This window comes from Dermochelys coriacea, chromosome 8 (assembly GCF_009764565.3).
Source record: "Dermochelys coriacea isolate rDerCor1 chromosome 8, rDerCor1.pri.v4, whole genome shotgun sequence".
In the NCBI taxonomy this organism is placed as follows: domain Eukaryota; kingdom Metazoa; phylum Chordata; order Testudines; family Dermochelyidae; genus Dermochelys; species Dermochelys coriacea.
The window spans coordinates 53,830,977-53,852,372 of NC_050075.1; the positions used below are offsets into that span (position 1 = coordinate 53,830,977).

Consider the following 21,396-nt stretch of genomic DNA (forward strand, 5'->3'; position numbering starts at 1 on the left):
CTGTTTGGAGATGGTGATCGAGGACCTGCCAAGCCAAAAGAAACCTGAGACAAGGCAAAATCTTCCTGGTTTCACATTTTGGGCCTAACCCTAAAATCCCCAAGCTTTGTCGAAACCCCTCATGAACTCTTGGCTTCATGAGAAAAAGCTCACACAGTCCGAGTATAATATGTCAGCCACTGACAGGTAGCTGTTCCCCCCCCCCCAGTCCCTTTCACAGCCTATTCCTCGTGAGGAGAACATCTCACCGGGGGACCTGCACGCTGCTGGGTTGAGAAAATGGGCTGCAAGTTTGCCTTCCAAATAAAAAATTGTCTGTCTCCCAAAGCTTTATAAAAAATCGGAGGTGAAAATTGCACAGGTAGCACCACAGGCCAGGAGAGTCTGATAAACACTTCCGGGAGCGGCCTCGATGTGTTGGAACATCTCCCACAGTGTAATGGTGGTGCCAGAGCATGAAGTGGGTTAATCCCAATCTTTGTGCAGTTGCGTTAAATGGGGTATTTGTGGTGGTGTACTATTATTGAGGAGTATTAATTAGTGGTTTTCTTTGCATCTGTTTATGGTTAGGTCTGTTATTGTGCTTTCTATTGTATTAACCCTTACAAAAGGAGCCGTGCAATTAGAAGTACCCTCTGTCATAAGTCTCCTTCTAGAGGTTTTCAAATACAGCAGATGGATGCACAGTGTACGGAAAGCCTTGTATATTTTACCAATACAAAATAAGATTCTGATTGTTCTCAGATCACAATAGTGGTAGCTACCCGCCTCGGTTTTGGGGTTTGGGTTTTTTTTTATCACAGTTTAAATCAGGGTTTTAACAGCATTTCCCTTCACAAAAATCTGTTTTTTTCTTATAACCCTAGTATAAAGTTATGCTATAGATTACCTGTCAGACTGATTAGGGAAAGCATTCCTCAGCCCAGCAAGCCACAGCTAATAACAGGCTAGTTAATGGTGAGTGAGCCCAGGTTTTTCAGCCATGAAACAACTGAGGACATGGCCCAAGCTTATCTAGGATTTTCTTGTGGGACAGAGAAGGCTGATACTAGAGATGAGAGCAATAGAAAAATCTATGCTAGATACCAGTAGATAGAGCACTTTGCCAATAAAGGAAATTTGCATTCTTCTATTTTGTACATTATTGTTGTTATAGAGATGTAATTTTCTTACAGCAGAAGCAATTTTTTTAAAATTGCAACATTGGTGACATTTTGTTCTTCACGTTTGCAAATAGCACAGAGCGGAGAAAGTGTTTGCATTAGGAAAACAAACTCAGACCTGCCAGGCAGCATGAGTTTATGACACCGCAGGAATGCTGCGTGGCGTGGTGCCTTTGAAACAGATGGCCCAGCACAGCGAAAGAGTTGGATCACCTGCTTTAACCTTGTTACATCAGTCTTTCTCACAATAACAAGATTTGCTACTGAAGTTGATCCTCATTGAAGAGGGAATGCACTAAAGCTGATGTTGAGCTTAGTGGTCTGCTTGCTTCCTCTGATCCAGAGAGTCCTAATTTTTCATTGGCAAACATTTTCAGTATGTGTTTTGAACACCCATTGCTTCTGGAGGCAGGTACAGCCCCACAGATGCTAATAGACTGACACCTGCTCTCACCTAGGCTATTTGTGGCCCTAGATTTCTCATGTGTTTCTGTTTTGGGAAGTAATGAAAGCTGTTGAATATCTCCAATGAGTTCCTCCCAAACTCTGGAAGTTTATTGCCTCTCTTTGTTTTGTTTTTGGGTTGTGTGCCTCCTTCCAACTCTGTAGGACCAACAAAGGCCGGGATATCAAAACCATTAAGTCTCTGCGTGTGCTTCGGGTCTTGAGGCCTCTGAAGACCATCAAGCGATTGCCCAAACTCAAGGTAATGCTTAAAATTCTCTGTCCTCAGTTCCGTTTGTCCCCAGGTTCAGACAGAATCTTGGTGAGTTAACAATCAGAGAGTGTTCCCCAGTGTAGAAGAGAGATCTTTCCTCTCTCATTTTATTTGAATTCCAGCCGACAGAATGAGTACCAATTCCCGGTTAGGAATAGATAGAGTAGTGCTTGCACTTTATATCAATTGCCTTTCATTCCCAAACCTCAAAGAAATCAACAAACCTTACAGGTTGATTTACAGGTCTCCTACAAACTCAGTCTTCAGTCATGGTACCTTACTAATAATAGACGGCTTAAGTTTCATATATGGATACTCAGTCATGTAAAGCAGGTGTAGATTCTTAAATGCCCATTTAATGTGGGATTGGGGAACCTTGTTTCATCACCCACAATATACAGGAATCATTTAACCTGCCACTGCAATGAAAAATAGCCTCAACACGAACCCCCAGATCCTGACACTGACACTGGTAGGCTGATCGAACCCCCAGACCTGGATCCCTCCACCAACCAACTTTGGGAAAACTCAGCTCTTGATCTAAAGGTCTGTCTTTAGATCCCACCAAGGCTGCCTGAGCTCCTTTTGCACTGAGAATTGTTCCTTTTTCAGCGTTGCTGGTCGTTCTGATGCTTCCACGAGGCTGGCTGAAGTATCTATTACACCCCTTGCAGTTCTGACTTAATTAGTCTGGCGGAGTCCAGAATAGAGTTCAAAATACTGCAATGGAGCCTGCATGAAGTGGAGACAAAATAAAACAAAATACTCCATTGCAAGAGTAAACTCACAGAGCCTGATTTTTAAAATCATCCTTCAACTGCCGCAAATGATAGCGCAGAGGTCTAACTATGTGATTTGCCAGCACAGGTAAGTAGGTAGATGTCCAAAGAATTCATTTGCTCTTGCAATTATTACTACTTTGTATTACCGTAGTGTCTAGTACAGTCATGGACTAGGACCCTGTTGTGCTAGGTGCTGCACAAACAGAGAACAAAAAGACAAGCCCAACTGCACTGGTATTTTCACACCCTGGGTTGATCACAGGACACATACATGGAAACTTGAGTTTTAAAAAACCTAAGGCTTATAGTATACTAAAAGCAGCTGAATGCTTTTAAATTAATGACTTATTTTAAAAGTGCACTCTGTTGAGAGTAAGCCTTCTAGAGGTTATTTTTGAAAAGCATATTTTACAAAACAGCAGCGTTCTTTTATCTGAAATCCCTGGTAAGAATGATCACGCTGAAAGAATAAATATCTAGTGCAAGTAAGGTTATAGATCTCATATCTGTCTGGGGCACCTACCTGCAGTTCTTTAATCCTCAGGCCTACCTGCCACATAGGACATTGTAATTAGAGATATCCAGTCTGTCATGTTGTTGGAGGTGAGGCTAAATAAATAAGTATTCACTAACTGTTCCTAAGTACTGCTAATTGTACTATGGTGCCTTGTATCCTGCCCTGAGACATGGTTGTGAAGAACCTTTTTATGATATAAATATCCTTTGTGCCTGTTGGGGCAATGCTTTCCCATAAGTGATTTTGGGATGTTCTGGTCATTTATAAAATAGCCTATTCTGCCTGGGACAGTGTCTACTTCTGGCATCCTTTTCCTACCAGGAATGAGTCACATCTCCTCAAATGTCCTTTTTAGGTAGCTTTGGTCCCACCCTCTGACAAAATACATAGGTTCTCCATGGTGAATCATGCCATTGGGTTTGCATTCTCCTGCAGGCTGTCTTTGACTGTGTAGTGACTTCCCTGAAGAATGTCTTCAACATACTTATCGTCTACAAGCTCTTCATGTTCATCTTCGCAGTCATTGCTGTCCAGCTCTTCAAGGGCAAATTTTTCTACTGTACGGACAGCTCTAAGGACACAGAGAAGGATTGCATGTAGGTACACTGTGCAGCATGCATGATCCAGTCTGCTTCCCATGTAAAGAGATCCACTCCTGCCCGTGGTGTGGAGAGAAGTAGATACATGAAGGACTAGTAGTGAAAACTCTGGTCTTTCACCCCCTCAGATGCTTGGGTTGTGAAGTAAGTTCTTGGTCATGGGTTGGAGCCACTCCTCATTTCCCAGGGAATCAAAGCCACAAAGCATTGTTTAAAGGGCTAGTACAGATGTCTGGACTCCGTGAGGATTGCATCCTTTCTCATCCTTTAAATGAAATTTTGCTGCGTTTCAGAGCATGGTCCCTGCCATGCCGGGGAGAAGGCCACTGTGGGATCAGTACGGGAAAGCCTGTCTTTAAATGAACAGTGAGTTTCCCGTCTCACTTAAAGACAGACTGGTCTCCTCGAGCCAGAGCTATGCTTCCTTCTCTCTAAGGGTAGCTCCTGCACTATCACTGCTGCGTTCTAGCACATTTTTCAATTAAAAATTCCATGGGGAAAAAACTGATTCTGAATTGCTGCCCTGTTCAAAATGTTCACATTAACTCCTGTGAGGGGCTAAGAATCTGGAGGTGCAGCTGCCTGAAGAATCACATGGGCTCTGAATTCTTCTGCCACATTCTCTGTTACAAGCTCAACCTACCAGCTCTCCCTTTTTCCTTCTCTCTTTCATTTTTCTCTCAATCTTTCCCTGACTCTTTTGCCCCACTCTTCTCCCAGTCTGTTTTCTTCTTTCCTTCTCTTTTTGATTGCTTTTTCTCTCCTCTTCTCTGTCTCCTTCAACCTGTTAATCTTGTTTCTCCACCTCCAATTTCCTTAATTTTCTCTCCCTATCAAGACTTCTCCATCCTTACAAGGGGAGGAAAAGTGTCCCTGCTGCCCGCAAAGTTAAATTCTCTTCAGTCCTGGCAGTATAAAGAGGTCCTGATATTCTCTCCTAACCTTACAGAGGCAACTACGTGGACCATGAGAAAAACAAGATGGAAGTGAAGTGTCGTGAGTGGAAGCGCCATGAATTTCACTACGACAACATCATTTGGGCTTTGCTTACACTCTTCACTGTCTCCACTGGAGAGGGGTGGCCACAGTGAGTATTGTGCTTGGTTCTGTCTGCTTGCAGGTGTCCGTGGGCACAGGATTCATGAAGAAACTTCACATTCCCCTTTTGAAGAGCTGTTTAAATGGTAGGGATAGTAACTGGGTTTCTCCAGTTGGGAAAGGGGTAGAAGGCACTGAGAGAAGAGTTGGGGGGAAGGAGATAGGTCAAGAAATTATATCGATATGTGAGAACTCTCACCAGTTAATGGGTATAGGAGCATGGTGGAACCAGCTCTCTTCTTGGGAGGTGAATGCTGGGATAATCCACTACCCTGAGTGGGCCTGAGGGGAATTTGAGACCAGTCAATCTCCCGGCATAAATCAAAGGGGAACTCTGTGGGCTAGTCCACTCACCATGTTGGCTGAACTCAGACAATCTCCTTCCATCTGTGTGAACAAGGGGATAATCTGGGATACCCCTTTTTTATGAGGGATGTATGTTTAACTCTGGCAAAGCCCACCAGCCAGGGTAGACAATGGGAAGAGCTCTGGGACTCTTGTAATGTAGGAGAGGGGAATATCTTGTCATGAAACAGGTAACCAGAATTGTCAGAATGTGTCCATGACTGAGCAGATTAGGTAGAAAGTTTGCTTTATCACCATAACCAGTATGCTCAGTGGGGACAGATGGATATAAATATTAAAGGTGGTACCATTGGGTACATGATGTTCTCCTAGTCAAGTACAATGTGGAGAGGCATCCAGAATGGACCAGCCACTGGCATCTGTGTGACCCTTTGTGCCTTTCTTTTTCCCTGTACATCCAGGGTGCTGCAGCATTCAGTGGATGTGACCGAGGAGGACCGGGGGCCCAGCCGCAGTAACCGCATGGAGATGTCTATTTTTTACGTGGTGTATTTTGTGGTCTTCCCTTTCTTCTTTGTCAACATCTTTGTGGCTCTCATCATCATCACTTTCCAGGAGCAAGGAGACAAAATGATGGAGGAGTGCAGTCTGGAGAAGAATGAGGTAACACGTAAAAACAGGAGAGCAGAGGGCAGGATGAATTTGTTTTGCATGTACTGTGGCAACAGACAGCTTCAGGTATAAACCATAGAGAGGTGGAGCTGAGGGCTAAGGCATGTGATGTGAAAGCCTGGCTGGAATCCAGTAAAGTTCTCGTCCGCCTAGACTCCAGCTTATGTGACATCTGCCTTCCCTTCTGGAACGTAGGATGTTTTAATCACACCTGAGTCATTCTCACTGATTACATTTTTGTCCTGACCATGCAGCCAACAATAGTTCACCAGGCTTCCCAGCTGTTTGAAAAGGAGGCTATTGTTATAAAGGAAACCCATCTGTGGCTGCTGTGAATCACCCCTATTGGCACTCAAATGGAACCATGTTCCCTCCCCTACCTGCTTTCTTGCCAGAGAGGCTTTGCCCTAGACTGGAAGAGGAAAATGATTTTCCTCATCTTCATTTTATCCTGCATTACTGGTCCATGTAGCCCAGTATCCTGTCTTCCGACAATGGCCAACGCCAGGTGTTTCAAAAGGAATAAACAGAACAGGGCAACTATCAAGTGATCCATTCCCTGTCATCCAGTCCCGCCATCTGGCAGTCAGAGGCTTAAGGACACCCAGAGCATGGAGTTGCATCCCTGCCCATCTTGGCTAATAGCCATTGATGGACCTATCCTCCATGAACTTACCTAGTTCTTTTTTGAACCCTGTTATGCTTTTGGCCTTCACAGCATCCCTGTGCAAAAAGTTCCACAGATTGATTGCATTGTGTGAAGAAGTACTTTCTTTTGTTTATTTTAAACCAGCTGCCTATTAATTTCATTGGGTGACCTCCTGGTTCTTGTGTTATATGGAGGGGTAAATAACACTTCCCTATTCACTTTCTCCACCCCAGTCATGATTTTATAGACCTCTATCATATCCCTCCTTAGTCTTCTCTTTTCCAAGATGAACAGTCCAGTCTTTTTAATCTCTCCTCACATGGAAGCGGTTCCATCCCCCTAATCACTTTTGTAGCCCTTTTCTGTACCTTTTCCAATTCTAATATATCTATTTTTAAATGAGGCAACCAGACCTGTACTGCCGCAGTATTCAAGGTGTAGGCGTACATGTAACTGCCTGCATTTCCTGTGCTATTACTGCCTAAATGCTCCCAAATAATGGGTGATTTTCAGATGGTAATTTGAGGCCATTTCCTGTCCATGTGGCAATAACCATAGCCTGGCCTAAAGAAATGCCAAGGTGGAAGGACACACGTGTTCATTATTCCAGGGTATGGCTATTACTGAGTTCACAGGAAAAACCCTAATCTGACTCTCCTGGAACGTCTAGCAAAGAAACAATTTTGAGACATAATTCAGTTAAGTTTCGTTTTTTACATTCTGTCAGCTGGATAAAATAAGTATTTGGGGCCTCCAGCTTTGGTGTGATCATGTGGTTTGTAGGGAGTGTGTGCATGTGGAGGGCAGTATAGGACACAGGGATCTGTATAAGAGACAGTTTCTGAAAACAACTGTCGCGTAACAGTTCAGTAACTGTACAGGATCCCCATGCTCTGATTGACTAAGTTTATTCCAGCTGAGCCTAAACCACAGTAGTAACGTCATTAACTCATGCCATTATTTTACGCTGAATTTGAATGGAGAGAAACTGATTACAGTGCAGTCACGGGAAAATCCTGCCTTGTTTCACTACATCACAGGGTATAAATTTTGCTGCAGATTATAGTGACCTTCTGCTTCTTGGGACAGATCCTTTTCCCACGTTCAGCTTGATTAGCTCAGCTGTGTGCTGGGGAACTCATCATCCCCCAAGATCTCCGAATGGCAGAAGAGTTTCTGTAGGGCTGCGTCTCCAGCATAATGATCGGAGTAGTCTCCATGGCCCCAGGAAACCCACCTACCTCCAGGGGAGGAAGGACCTGAGGATCCTGATAGCGACAGATACTCTGCCCAATTTCTCCCCAGCCCATCTACCTCGGCTGTCAACACACTTCTGCATAATGACATGCAGGAAACCCTCAGGGACTTGGGATTCACGCAGCTCAGGAGGACAATATTCACTCTCTTCCATTCGCCTGTAGCAGAGAACCAGTAACAGGGCATCATGGATAGTGGGAGGAAAGACGAGAAGCTGAGTGCAAGCTAACAGACTTTGTTTTGTTCCAGAGGGCGTGCATTGACTTTGCCATTAGTGCCAAACCTCTCACGCGCTACATGCCTCAAAACCGACACACCTTCCAGTACCGCGTCTGGCACTTTGTGGTCTCCCCATCCTTTGAGTACACCATTATGGCCATGATAGCACTGAATACCGTGGTGCTGATGATGAAGGTGAGCTGACCGGGTAGATCAGAGGCCCAGGATGACATGCCTCTGTGGAGAGGGAATTGGCGAGGAGGTGAAACAGACAGGGAGGGATTTAGAAAGTATGTTGTTTGTTTTAAGAAGATGCTGGGGTCTTGGCACTTAGGTCCCATATTATATCATGTCTGTTAGTATAGTTGACTAGGGAAGCTGATGGAGTCACAGCCTCAGCTCTTACACTGGTGTCTTTATTATTGAAGCAAATATTTCCAGTTTGCACTCAATCCATTGAGCACAGTCCTTGTTGTGAAATCTGGAAGGCAATTAATCCCGAAGACACACAAGGCCAGATTTTCAAAGGGACTTCACCCCAGCCTCTGAAACTGCACCTGCATTTTTCACACCCACGTTAGGAATCTGACTAAATGATTTGCTTGCCCAAATGAAGTTCTTCCACCCAAGGATTTTTTTTTGTCATCCTTGTGCAGACACTTGCATGTTCTACACTGAAGTGCCAACTTCCAGCTCCTCAAATCTTGAGGAGGATGGCTAATACTCTCCTGTTTTAATATGGCCCATCTCTGTTGTTGCTGTCCCCATAGCCTGTAGGAAATTCTTTCAAGAGCACAAACGCACACTTGAAAGTTCAGTACACCCTTACATTGTGAGCAGTGTAGGTAACAAGCAGTGATGCTGCAACAACAATTGCCTTCAACAGAAAGATCTCATGAATTAGTGGGACACTGGCAATTGTAATGTGATCTGGGCTGATTCTGTGATCAACACGTAGCAGTGGTTGCCACCTGGGAGACCCTTCTTCCCCTCAGCTCTATCCTCTTCCTTTAGCCTCAGCAGAAACAAAGCAGAAGGGCAGAATGAGTATTACTGGATATGTAGCTTAAAAAAAGGGTGGGGGGCTTGTCACTAGCCAGTCAATAGTTAAACACATGGGATAAATCTCAGGGGCTTGGCCAAAGCCTAATCCTACCATGGAACTAAAGGTTCATTGTAATATCCAATTTTGGTAGCTGACTGTAGATGGTTCTGACTCTCTCTCTTTCTGGCAGTACTATTCCGCGCCCTACACATATGAGTTGGCTCTTAAGTACCTGAACATCGCATTTACCATGGTGTTCTCATTGGAATGCATCCTGAAGATCATAGCTTTTGGCTTCCTGGTAAGTGATTGGTACTAGTACTCCATACCAGCTTTGGGTACTCAGTTCAACTGGCAGTAGTAGTGGACTTTGGCTTCCTAGTGTGTAGATAATTCTCTGTTCTTTTGGCATTAGTAATGGGATTTAGCTTCCTGGGATGTAACTGGTATTTAGTTCTGGCATCTTCTTGAGGGCTGTTCTTATTCTGGGCATTGAAGTCTTGTTAAGCACCATGAGACTGGCTGTCTACCTGCTTTCTTGGTCAGTCCAGAGCTTTCCAGATTCCCAGCCCAACATCTGGAGCTTTCCAGATTCCTGAGTCAATATTTTAAAGTGAAATATCTGGGGTTTTCATTTAATCTGAGCAACTGAGAGTCACCCCCACTGCTGAACCCAAATGGCGATGTTATTTTTAGTGGACTTTTATATTTGGTGTGAATTTACTGCTGGTGACAGCTTTCAGATTGTCACTCCTCCCCACCTGGGCAATTCAGTGTCTAGACCTATTCAGCCTTTGTCCTTTTTGCTGAGGCTGCTAACCTGGGTGCCAGTTTATTACCAGTTGTGTTGGCGGCTGATATCACGTTGACGCCTGTGCACTAGGAACTGGATTGAGTACACTAATTCCTTTCAACCAGGCCATGAAATACCCATCCATTGATAACTGTTGATACCAGATTGGAACTGGTAATATAGTGGTGAAAGGCTTCATATTTAATTATCATTCCCTTGAGTCTCAGCCACTCCCCACTAATTATCTCATTATTCAGCCCAAGGAATCTGTTGTTTGTGAACATAACACTTTTTCTTGTCTTCAGCTACCCTTAGGAAAAGCTGATTCTGTTTTTTCTTTACTTCTTTTTCCTTTTGTTTCTCACCTGTCCTGCTGGATGACATCTGCTTGCTCTCCACTATGGCAGTCCAGCATATGGCACACTTGCATTAAACTATTACTGTTAGATTGCAAGATGCAAGGGGCAGTGACTTTTTTGTTGCAAGCTGACCAGGGGCCATGTACACCTATTGCACTTGATAAATAATAATTAATAGTGAATAACCAACCTCGGTGACATGGAGACGGAATATTGAGCCAGTCAATGGACAGTTTTGTGAGGGCAAAGAGCCCTCCTCTATCCCAGCAGCATGTGTGCTTGGGGTGCACAGCACACCAGCAACCCTTTTCTGAATCATAGGTCTATCTCTCTGGGAGGCAGCATGGTCTAGTGTTTAGAGCAAAGGACTGTGAATCAAAAGACCTGGATTCTGTTCCTGGCTGCATGTCTGACTTCCTGGGCTCGCTCTCTCTGTCTCACTTTCTCTATCTATCAGATGGGAACAATGATACTTACACACCTTTTTAAAGCACTTTGATTTCCTCAAATGGAAGGTGCTATGTAAAGGCAAAGTGTTATTGGTAGGCCGGTTCCTGAAATTCTTATTCAGGCAAAACTTCCATTGACTTCAGAAGTTATAGATAGCCATTTAGGCACCTGACTGTATTAAATATTCATAGATAGATACTCCGCTGCATAGTTTAAATAGACAACTGTGTCTCTGGGCTCACCCACTTGTGATTGTGCCTTCAGGCAGGACTGCAGTAGTTTCTCTGTTCTTATATTCCCCTTTTAACAATACAAGAGAATTCTGTGTCTCCTTTTAGCAGTTTGGCCTATTCAACGCAAGAGTTACCTTATAGAAAATCTGCCTCACCATAGATATGTTCTGGGCTACAACCCCCTCAGACACAAGACAGTATTCCAGAGACTGGTTTCACAGAAAGAAGATAATATCTGTGGTGGTGATGTGTGGAGACTTGGCATGTGTTTCAGTGTTGCCTGAATCTGACATCATTGTGCTCCCCATCCACATGTTTTCTTTGCAGAATTATTTCCGGGACACCTGGAACATCTTTGACTTCATCACTGTGATTGGCAGCATCACAGAAATCATCTTGACAGACACCAAGGTGAATATTCTGACCTTGGACATTTGTACCAGCGATGGAAGGCTGGAGGGGGGTGCCTTGCTTCTTGCCTCTCCTTGGGGTTGTAGGATAGATGTGGTGATTTTTGCCTTCTTCTGATTGTTTGATCTTCTCACAGCTGGTGAACACCAGCAGCTTCAACATGAGCTTCCTGAAGCTGTTCCGGGCAGCTCGCCTCATCAAACTACTCCGCCAGGGCTACACCATCCGTATCCTTTTGTGGACCTTTGTGCAGTCCTTCAAGGTAAAGGACACATCAGTCTCCCCTGTGGGGGGCAGGTGTGGCGGTGGAACAGTTACTCAACTTGGGTCATTCTTAGAATCATAGAATTGTAAGACTGAGAGGGACCTCAAGAGGCTATCTACTCCAGTCCCCTGCACTCTTGGCAGGACTAAGCATTATTCTTATGATATTTTTGAGCTGTTGGAGTTCAGGAAGAACCAGAAAATTTTGGACCAGCGTCCAAAGTGTGGAGAGTTTATATGAACCAACCCTCTGAACTTTTTAAAATTAACCCACCTCTAATTCTAAATGCAGGAGGGAGAAACAGTAAAACCTTCCTTGCAAAAAATGGAGGGGAGGGGACTGCACCATTCCAGAGGGTCCTTGGAGGTCTCTTTGGATGTGCTCATTTGCATATCAGTACCCAGCATGCTTTGCCAGCTGTTTGACAATAGCGCTGTGTGGTGTTGTGCTTTTGCATAGGCTAAATTCTTTGTCTGTATTTTGTAAACCACAATTATGTGGCATTTTAATTTCTAGTCCCTGTATTTGTTTTAGAATTCAGCAGTCAGAAAGATGTTGCACCATTCCAGCAAGGAGTGTGATTCTGACTGGTTCTTTGCAACTAATTGCAATAGCCAATAGCAGGGTTAGCATAAGTCACAAGCTATTACATTTTACTAATATTCTGAAGCCTCTACCGTGCTAAACCAGACTATTGTGTATTTCCCTTTCAGGCCCTCCCGTATGTCTGTCTCTTGATCGCTATGCTTTTCTTCATATATGCAATCATTGGGATGCAGGTAAGCAAAGGCGTCCAGGTGTGCATATGCTCCTACAGGCTTCTTCTCCTGGGGCAGACAGAGTAAAGAGTGGTCCACTCTGTCACCCACTTTTGCATTATCCAGTCTAGCATCTGCTTATTGTGTTGGAGTCTGTTGACCAGGTCGGGTGCTGAAGAGGGTTGAAGGCTTGCGCAGTAGGAGCTGTAGTGTTTAATACACCCACAGGTTGCAGTGTGTGTCCCCCAGAATCCTCTGGCAATGTACATCTCCAGACTGCCTTCTCCAGGGATTATGTCACCGTGACTCCAGTGATGTAGCTCACATAGATGGAACCCTTCCTGTGGATTACATCATCAGAGATCTCTGATATTATGCTCAAGTGGGCAATCCACATAGACAGCTCAGTTTACCTCTTTCTTTCCAAGCAGAACTCTTTAGTTCCTAAAGCCTTAGGAATGACTCAGGTCCTACCAATGTCTGGCCCCAACCTGCAGAATCCAGTTCACAACTAACATTGTGTCTGACAGGGTCCTTGCGAGAGCCTTTGGTGATATGGTTCCTCTCGCTAATCTCTGTTGCCCAACATCTTTGTATGGGTTTGGGAAGGCCTCATGTTGCAGAAACCAGGGCTAAGGCCTGATCCTTCAGTTGAAGTCAGTGGGAATTGAGGGTACGCAGTGCTTTGCAGAACCAGGCTTTTAGGCCGCAGTCCAGCAAAGCTCATAAGCACAGGAGTAGCCCCACTGTAGTCAGTGGGGTTGTTCGTGCGTTTAAAGTTAAGCAGATGCTTATGTGGTTTGCAGGATTGATCTTGTGGTTTGAAGACTGTCCAAGACCCACTCTCGATGTCTGGGAAGGCAGCTTTGGCTATTAACACTCAGGGCTTCGTTCCACGGTGATTGCGGCATCGTGACAACTAAAACTGCCTGATGTTCACAGCTGGGAAGCGCTTTGGCTACCGGGGGGAGGGAAGAGTAATTGCTAGGGCTGTCATTGCCAACTGCTCTGGAGAGAGAATCGGGTTTCTTTTGTTTGGAAATTTACTTGTTTAGTGGGTTTTCCCCAAAAAAATTTGACTGACTGTACTCTATTGGTCTATTTTTGGCTTTCCCCTGCCTCCCCACCCCCCATCCAGGCTTTCTCAGCCCCTCACAAGTGCCATCAGATTTAATCCCCCTTGTGGTGCGATAGTATTTGATTTGTTTTAACACCTTTGTGAACAAATTCCCCAAGCAGTGCTGAGTGGGCGGTGTTTGAGCAAAATAGTTGGAGGCAGAAAATATTCTACAATTACAGATTCCAAAACCATTTGTGGGAAAAATAGTCAGCAGTTAGTGTATTTTTAGGTATGCTTTAAGTAGAATAGATACGTAATGATACTAACACAATACTTTTCCTCTTCAAAGTACTTTCCAGAAACAAACTTATTCAGCCCTACTACACTTCAGGATTGTAGGTCACTACTGTTATCCCCATTGTACAGATGGGAAACTGAGGCACAAGTTAAGTGTCACTGTCAGAGTCAGATTTAGAATTTAGGACTTCCTGGCTCCAGTTCTGTGTTCAGACCATGCCTCTTTCTCAAGATGCATGTACTCAAAGTCCATTGAAACACACACAAGAACCACCAACAATCATATCTAGATGTCTTTTGTCTTAGATACTTATACAGCCCCAATTGCCATAATATCTGAGCGCTTCACAATCTTTCATGTATTGATGTGTATCAGAAATGTCTGCACATACAGTACAGACCCATTTACACGCGAATCCGCTTAATGTGCGGTAGCGCCATGCCTCCCAGTGCTGCCTATTTAACATGCAAGACTCGTTAACACGTAATACAGGAACTTGCTATATAGTGCTACAGATTTGCTCACTAACTCGCTGACATAGAAATTGACAGGAAGTGTGGAGCGGAAACGTGTTGTAAGTCTTTACTGATATTGGTAAAGATGTATCACGCACACTTAGCCATTGTCACGCTAGAGAGAGATATAATATATAGTAGCTATATAGTAATATATATATATATATATATAATATATATACTACATTAGAAAATGTTAACTGTAGGCCTAATATAATGGCAGAGGGCAAGCGTCAGCATTCCTACACTCAGAAGAAAAGCTAGCTGCAATAGATCGAGTAAATAGCGGAGAAACCCAGGCCAAAGTCCCAAAAGATATTGGGATTGCCGAATCTACTCTCTGAGGCTGGCTAAAAAATTAATTGAAGGGTGCACTCCAGCAGAAGGGGCAGCCTTTGTGATGTGTAATCCTTGCTGAGATCAGACCGGCTGTCTGCTCCACGGGCAGGTGGAAGGGAAGGTAACCGATTCCAGTTGGTGCACTTCCTGGCTTGGCAGTTCTTGTGTGTTGAGTTTTCTTTCCTTTTTGCCCGTAGGTTTTTGGGAATATCAAATTAGATGAAGAAAGCCACATTAACCGTCACAACAACTTCCGCAGCTTCCTGGCCTCCCTTATGCTCCTTTTTAGGTATTTGTGCGTTTTGAATCATTACTAAACCTATCAGTTTTCCCCATCTTGTCCCTACCTGAGTCATAATTCTGAAGGCTTGCCTGGCTGCAGGAGTGTCTGCCACAGCAGATCAGCTGGGGTGCCCCAGCTAGACAGAGTGGGTGGGGATCACACATCCCTTAGCTCCAAACACACAACAATGGCTCTTTAGCTTTACACTTGGAGCTGTTAATCTCCCTGTCCTCCTTGGGCTGCTGACGTTCAGGCATTGGATTTCTGACTTGTGGAACTTGCTGCTGCAGGGTAGAAATGAAACAGCTGTGTCTATGAACAGCATCTGCAATCTTGCCATCTAGGTTGGAATTCAAGGGTCCTTTCTCCTCTTGCTTTAGGGCATAAGATGATCACTAACTGGAGTCAGGAAGCCACCTTGCCTCCCACCGTGATACAGTGCTGTATAGTTTAGTTTATTATGGGGGTTTTATGACATCTTCAGAAGCCGCTGGCATTGGTTATTGGCAGAGACAATAAGTTCTGAGGTGGCAGATTTTATTTGCAAAGGGACAGTTGTGGTGAATTTCCAAGCATATCACTCATATGTAGTAAAGTTGTGGAGCAGTGAGGGGCTCTGCTTTGAGCAGCTGTTAATGGTGAGTGTGTTTTGGATGCAGGAGTGCCACGGGTGAGGCGTGGCAGGAGATCATGCTGTCATGCCTGGAAGGCAAAGGCTGTGAGCCAGACACCACGGCAACGTCCGGACAGCATGAGAATGAGCACTGTGGCACGGATCTGGCTTACGTATACTTTGTCTCCTTCATCTTCTTTTGCTCCTTCCTGGTGAGTTCACCTCCTTCCACTCCATTGATTTCTCAATTCTGGGGAGGACTCAGCACTGACTGCTCCTAACCCAGGGACATCCCCACCCTACTCTCCCTCCCCTCCACTACTCCATGATTGGTGGGATTCACCAATCCCAGAGAGACTCAGAGAGATCTCGCCTTCTGCTCTCTGCTCAAGGTTCCGTTACCCTCACGTGACCCCTTGTTGCTAAAGAAGCTAGCACTCTTACACCTGGGACAGCAAGAAAGGTTTTATCACTGTAAGAGCCATGCCTAGCTGATTTCAGGGACAGTGGTAAAGAGGGGCTGTTCTAACCCAGAGGCCTGTCCCTTTCATCACAAATACAACTCAGCAAGATTTTGCCCTGCAGCTAATTTAGGATTTCAAATGATCTGCCCTGTGACTGCTAGTATGGAGAGCAGACCCACCTGCTTTCTGGGTCAAGTCGATGTATGTAATCTGTATCTGCCTCTTATCCCTATTTTTTCATTCAACAGAGAAGTTGTGGTTGCAAAAGATAATATGTGCTCTCTGGGACAGGAAACTGGGGGGAGTTACAGTTGTCCCCCCACCAGCGTGTGCATGCACACACGCACATTTGAGCCTACACATGGAGGGTGAAGTGATCTCAATTGTTCTGTAAAAAAGGGGGTGCAGTCAGGAGGGTGCATGGGAAAGGCACCATTCGTGCTTGCACTGAATCAGTTGACACTCAGCCTGTGGCTCTTGGCATCCCTACATGTAGCTGATCAAAGCAGGTGGTATCAGTCCATGTATCAGAGCTCCACTTACACTGTCTGGTCTCAGTTCACAGTTGCTTTCTGAGACTTCATTCAAAGGTAAAGTAGCTCTCCAGGTCCTCAAGGCTGGGAGCCACTATGCCTCCAGGGCGACATGAACTACTCTGAAAAAAGGCCATTGTTGTGCCAGGTATGGCTATATACTCTCCATCTGGATATTCTTAACTATAGCACCAGTTACATAATGCAGGTAAATTTCCCTGTACAGCAAAGCCCCTAAGCCAGAAATGCGATGGAGAACCCCAGTTACAGTCGGCTGTCTAACTCTGCCTGTCCTTCAAAAGGAAGGCAAAGGTGTGGGATAGAGAAACTGTGAATGAGAGGGACAGACAGAGAGACAAGAGGGGACACTGTATGTAAGGAAATGGAAGTAATAAAGGGTAGAGCCCTGGGCATAAAATGCCGTGCTCCAAATGTAATGGTGAAGTATCCTGGTGGTAGAAGATCATTGCCTCCGTGTACCTTTCAGCTAAAGAACGCTGTGGGGTTCGGAAGGCACTGTCGGAAGGCATTGGTTAGATCTCCTCGCTTCTGTGCTCTTTGATCCCTGGCTCAGCCAAGTCACTGTTGTGAGGAGAGCCCAGGTGCTCTTCAGATTCTCACTGGTTAGCTAGACACAGCCCAGGGGAGGCATCCTAATGTACTAACCCTTTCTGCCTGCTTGCCTCTTGCCCAGTGTGGTGTGGTTCCTTACTTATGCTCTCGGCTGCCAGAAGGTTAAATGCTGGTGTTTAGTGGGACATTCAGATCAGCACAATCCACAGCTCCCAAGCGTAATGGACACAGGTTGACATGTACTGTGTCAGGGATGAGTCCGCTGCCTGATGCTACTGACACACCAAAGAGAGGCTATTTCCATTGTGATACACTGTACACCTAGTCGGATGCTGTGTTTGAAAATATCACTATTGGTCTGTGTGACAATTAAGCATCTGATTCTGTAGCTGCTCCACGCATGCACTTCAATAGGAGTTCTGTGCATGGGGGAGCTGCCACAAAACTGCCATGCTCTTTATTTACAGATTCCTTTTTCTTCTGTCTTCTTCCATATATTACTCTCCCATCTTCCCTCCCTCTCTTATGCTCTGTATCTATTTCTCCATCCCTTTCTCTCTGTCTCTTTCCTTTTCACTTAGATGCTCAATCTGTTTGTGGCTGTCATCATGGACAATTTTGAATACCTGACTCGGGATTCCTCCATCCTGGGGCCTCATCACTTAGATGAGTTTGTCCGGATCTGGGCGGAATATGACAGAGCTGCGTGGTATGTAGCCAACTTCCTCCTCCTTTCCCTGGCCTCTCGAAGCCCCTTTTTTTGGGAACCCATTTGGCTGTAATACCTGGGACAGTCAGGGAAGGGAAGGGAATCAGAGCTGCTGGAACATGCAGCTGTGAGAGGAAAATACTGGCTGGCTCCCGGGAGGTCCAATGGCATGGAGCCACCGTCCTGCTCGTGGGCCGCCTTATAGCCCCCGGGCATCCTGCTCCTTTGATAACTAGCGATGGGCTGAAGTCCAAAGGTTTTGGCTGGTTCTTTTCAGATAAGCATAATACGTACAGTGTTTATCCAAACCTTTGGATGTTCCTGCTGCATCCCTCTCTGTAGCTCCTATGGTAGTCCCCAGCTACCTCCGCACACCACCACCTTCCAACTGTTGGCTCTGGATCTTCCTCCTTTCCTATTTTCCTCCTGCCAGTCAGATTCCCACACCCTCAAGACACTCTGCAAGCAACTGTCCCTCATCCAGCCCCCAAATACTTTGTGCACCGGAGTGTGCAAAATCGCTATTTGAATCAATGCGTGAGCCCAGTAGAGAGACTGCGAAGGTAGCTGGGCTCCTGCTAATTTAGCCGCTCAGGACCTTATTCAAACACTGAGAAAGGGTTGAGATGCTTTGGATGGGGATGAGCCTGAGGACAGGGCTAGATTTAATACGGCCAATGCACTTCATCCTTATTGAGACAAGAGAAGGCTTTTGAATCCTCTAATGATTCCTCAGGCAGCCGCTCCAGGATCCCTCTGAAAAGAGAGCTCCCACTTGGGAGAGCAAGTCAATCTAGCGCTGCCACACTGGAGAAGCGTTGCGTCAGGGTGGTCTCTCACATGGCCATTGGGGTGGAGCTGAAAGTGCTTTAGGGTGACTGCTCCAGACACAACCCCCAGTAGTGCTCCAGGAAGGCTGCTTTCAGCTTGCATGCCTGAGATCACTGGGAGTGTTTCTGAGGCAGCTTACTGAGGTCTAACCCTCAGCAGCGCTGGGAGTGCATCAGGGCTGTTGGTCACAGCCTTATTGGCATTAGGAATACTGTGAGTGCCCTCTCTGGGTGCAGATCTTCATTGGCACCACGAGTGCCGCAGGGCTCCATCTCCTGTCGGTGTTGGGTCAGCACTTTGGGCAGCCTCTTTGAATCCACATACACTTGGTGCTGCAGGCACGAGATGATGTCAGCTCCGGAACTCTGCTCCAATTGGAAGCTCACCATTTGGAATCAATCCACCTTCACATCTTTGCAACCTGATTTTTTGCTTACTGAGAGCTAATCCAGGCAGTGATTTTTCCTAACATTATCTGTCCTTAGCATGATCTACTTCAGCACCTTTTCCAGCCTGATTCAAGTTAGTGGATGCCATCTCTCCAGGACTGCTTCTCATCAGCAGCATCCCACGCTGTGAAAGCATCACCAAGGCTGGAGTGGCAGGGCTGTCCTCTTATCAGATGCACATGCATCGTACAGATCTGAGACTTCAGTGTGTGGTGCCGTAGAGCAGAGACGCTATGGTCATGTACACTTGGGAGGTCCAAGCAGTGCAAAGCAGGCTCATTCTCTCCTCAGAAGTTTAGGAAGGGTGACGTTTTGATACCAGCAATTTCTAGTGCCCTTTGCACTGGGAACTGGGTGCTACCATGGGTTCTTCAGTCCAGTCAAAGAAAGAACCTGCTGTCAGGCCCTGTGGATGGCATTTTCCAAATGTGGTACAGTGCCTGCTCTCAACCAAGTCTCACAAAGCAAGAGAGCCCATGCTGTTTTGTCATGGAGTCTAGCTGGTTATTATGGGAAACACTGGGAGGAAAAAAGCTGCTCTAGGCTAATTTTTAGATTGGTGGCAGCTCTAATCCCCATCACTGAGTGGGGAAGGGTCACTAGATGGGAGCGGGTCCTGTCACCTGAATGGAGCTGCAGGTCTATGTTGAGAAGGGGATAGATGGATAAATAAATGAATGTCATCAGAGGCCCACAGCTACATTAAATAAAGGGACCCATAGGGACGCCATGTACTCTGTCCAGTTGCCTGCACTCTGTTCTGAATGGTTTTGCCTAGACAAGTTGGGTTATCTCTGGCCAGTGATGGAAAAGTACCTAGGGTAGGGAGAAAAATGTGGTGGGACCAGAGGAAATAACAGACAAAGCAGCTTCACCCCCTGGGTTTTCTAATAGTGGCCAGGGAGGCTTCAGTGGTCTCTGCCACTGAACAGCTGTGTGGCTTTGGGCAAGTCACTTTAACTCTCCATGCCTCAGTTTCCCTATTTGTAAAATGGAGTTAAAATATACTCATCTACTGATCTCATAGAAATATTGTGAGGATTAATTAACTGATTTCTATAATGAACTGACCACGTAGGGCAAATTTTCTGCTGGTATAACTAGGTGCAATTCCATAAAAGTGCAAAGATTCCTAGAACCCTAAACAAGTTGTTGTGTACTCATGTGCAATCATGTCCTTGGATTTCAGATTGCTCTGACCAGTCGTAGGCTTGTGATATGGCATTATTGGGACTTGGGGTATCTGAGCTAGTGCACCTTTAGGGCAAGACCTTCCATGGGGAATCCCCAGTTTGGGTGAGGATGAGGGTGCTAACCCCTTTGGAATGGAGAATGTGTTAGCTATGCCTATATAGTGGTGACTTTTCACAGCCTTCTCCAGTCTGGGTCTGTTGGAGCCAGAAGGAGAGAGACATGGACCTGAACTGGGTCTCTGACCCCTGGTTAAGCTCTCGTTTCCTCTTCTCCGTTATCTCAGTGTCCTATTAACCCACGTGTGCTTCCTTTACAGCGGCAGGATCCCGTATAAGGATATGTACAAATTAGTACGGGTGATTTCGCCTCCTCTGGGCCTGGGAAAGAACTGCCCCTACAGGGTGGCGTGCAAGGTTTGCCTCCCAGTCCCCAGCCATAACCTGGCAACGGGACGCACCATTAACCCCTCCTTCACCCTCCTCTGCTCCACCACCACTGCGTCTCACAAGAGAACCCTCACGTTGCTTTCCTTTGAGTTTAAAGAGGTCCAACCCCGCCCAGAACCAGCAGCTGTTACCTTAGGGAACAGGGGAGGGGGATCCGTCTTAGAGCCCCATTGATGTGGATTTAGACAAATTGATTCCCTTGCCTTCCTCCCTAAAGCAGAGAACCCTGGAGTTCCCAAAACACTTGTGCAGTGTGTGAATGTTGCCTGTGGCACAGAGAAGGCACCTTTAATTCCAAGCATCACAGAGCTGTCCCAATGGGAACTCTTTCCTGTGATGAATGGAGACCAAATATAGTTTACAACTAGGGGATGAGGATGAGAAGGAATAAAAGCCAGGGGTGCGGGAACATCACCGGAAAGAGGGAGCGCAAACTAGAAAGGAGAACGAGGCAAAGACCCCATTGATCAATCGCTGGAATCCTGTTCAGAGGTTCAGTCGCTGTGGTAGCTCGCAGGACACTGCAGTTTTCTACCATGGTGCACAGTGGCTATGAAGAGCTATCACATAATGGTGACAAATGGGGACCACGGCTCTTGGTTTGCCATGATGCAAAAAGATGACAACTCAGTGGAGCAGGTGACCCATTGGGACTCCAGCAGCTGGACTCAATGGCTTCTGGTTTATTCTGATCTCCCCCCCCCCCAGTCCAAGACATCTGGGCTGTGCTTCTCTTCCAGCAGCAATTCAGACTTGTCCATGAGGGTCTTGGCCACACTCTGCCACTGTTTGTGC

General features: G+C 45.8%; 1 protein-coding gene across 8 annotated transcripts in view; it reads left to right on the plus strand.

Moving 5' to 3' along the window:
• Positions 1 to 21,396, plus strand: part of CACNA1E (calcium voltage-gated channel subunit alpha1 E) — a 213,624-nt gene that overhangs the window by 166,681 nt on the left and 25,547 nt on the right. For 5 of the 8 annotated variants that reach the window (XM_043491387.1, XM_038412806.2, XM_038412797.2 and 2 more), the window contains 12 exons: positions 1,773 to 1,869; positions 3,616 to 3,776; positions 4,729 to 4,866; positions 5,645 to 5,846; positions 8,011 to 8,175; positions 9,216 to 9,326; positions 11,188 to 11,271; positions 11,408 to 11,533; positions 12,250 to 12,315; positions 14,704 to 14,795; positions 15,449 to 15,614; positions 17,554 to 17,681. In XM_043491387.1, coding sequence (XP_043347322.1) covers positions 1,773 to 1,869; positions 3,616 to 3,776; positions 4,729 to 4,866; positions 5,645 to 5,846; positions 8,011 to 8,175; positions 9,216 to 9,326; positions 11,188 to 11,271; positions 11,408 to 11,533; positions 12,250 to 12,315; positions 14,704 to 14,795; positions 15,449 to 15,614; positions 17,554 to 17,681 — 1,536 coding nt within the window. Of the gene's footprint in view, positions 1 to 1,772; positions 1,870 to 3,615; positions 3,777 to 4,728; positions 4,867 to 5,644; positions 5,847 to 8,010; positions 8,176 to 9,215; positions 9,327 to 11,187; positions 11,272 to 11,407; positions 11,534 to 12,249; positions 12,316 to 14,703; positions 14,796 to 15,448; positions 15,615 to 17,553; positions 17,682 to 20,471; positions 20,569 to 21,396 lie in introns of all 8 variants that reach the window. The other 3 variants (XM_038412805.2, XM_038412802.2, XM_043491389.1) reach the window with 1 other exon arrangement.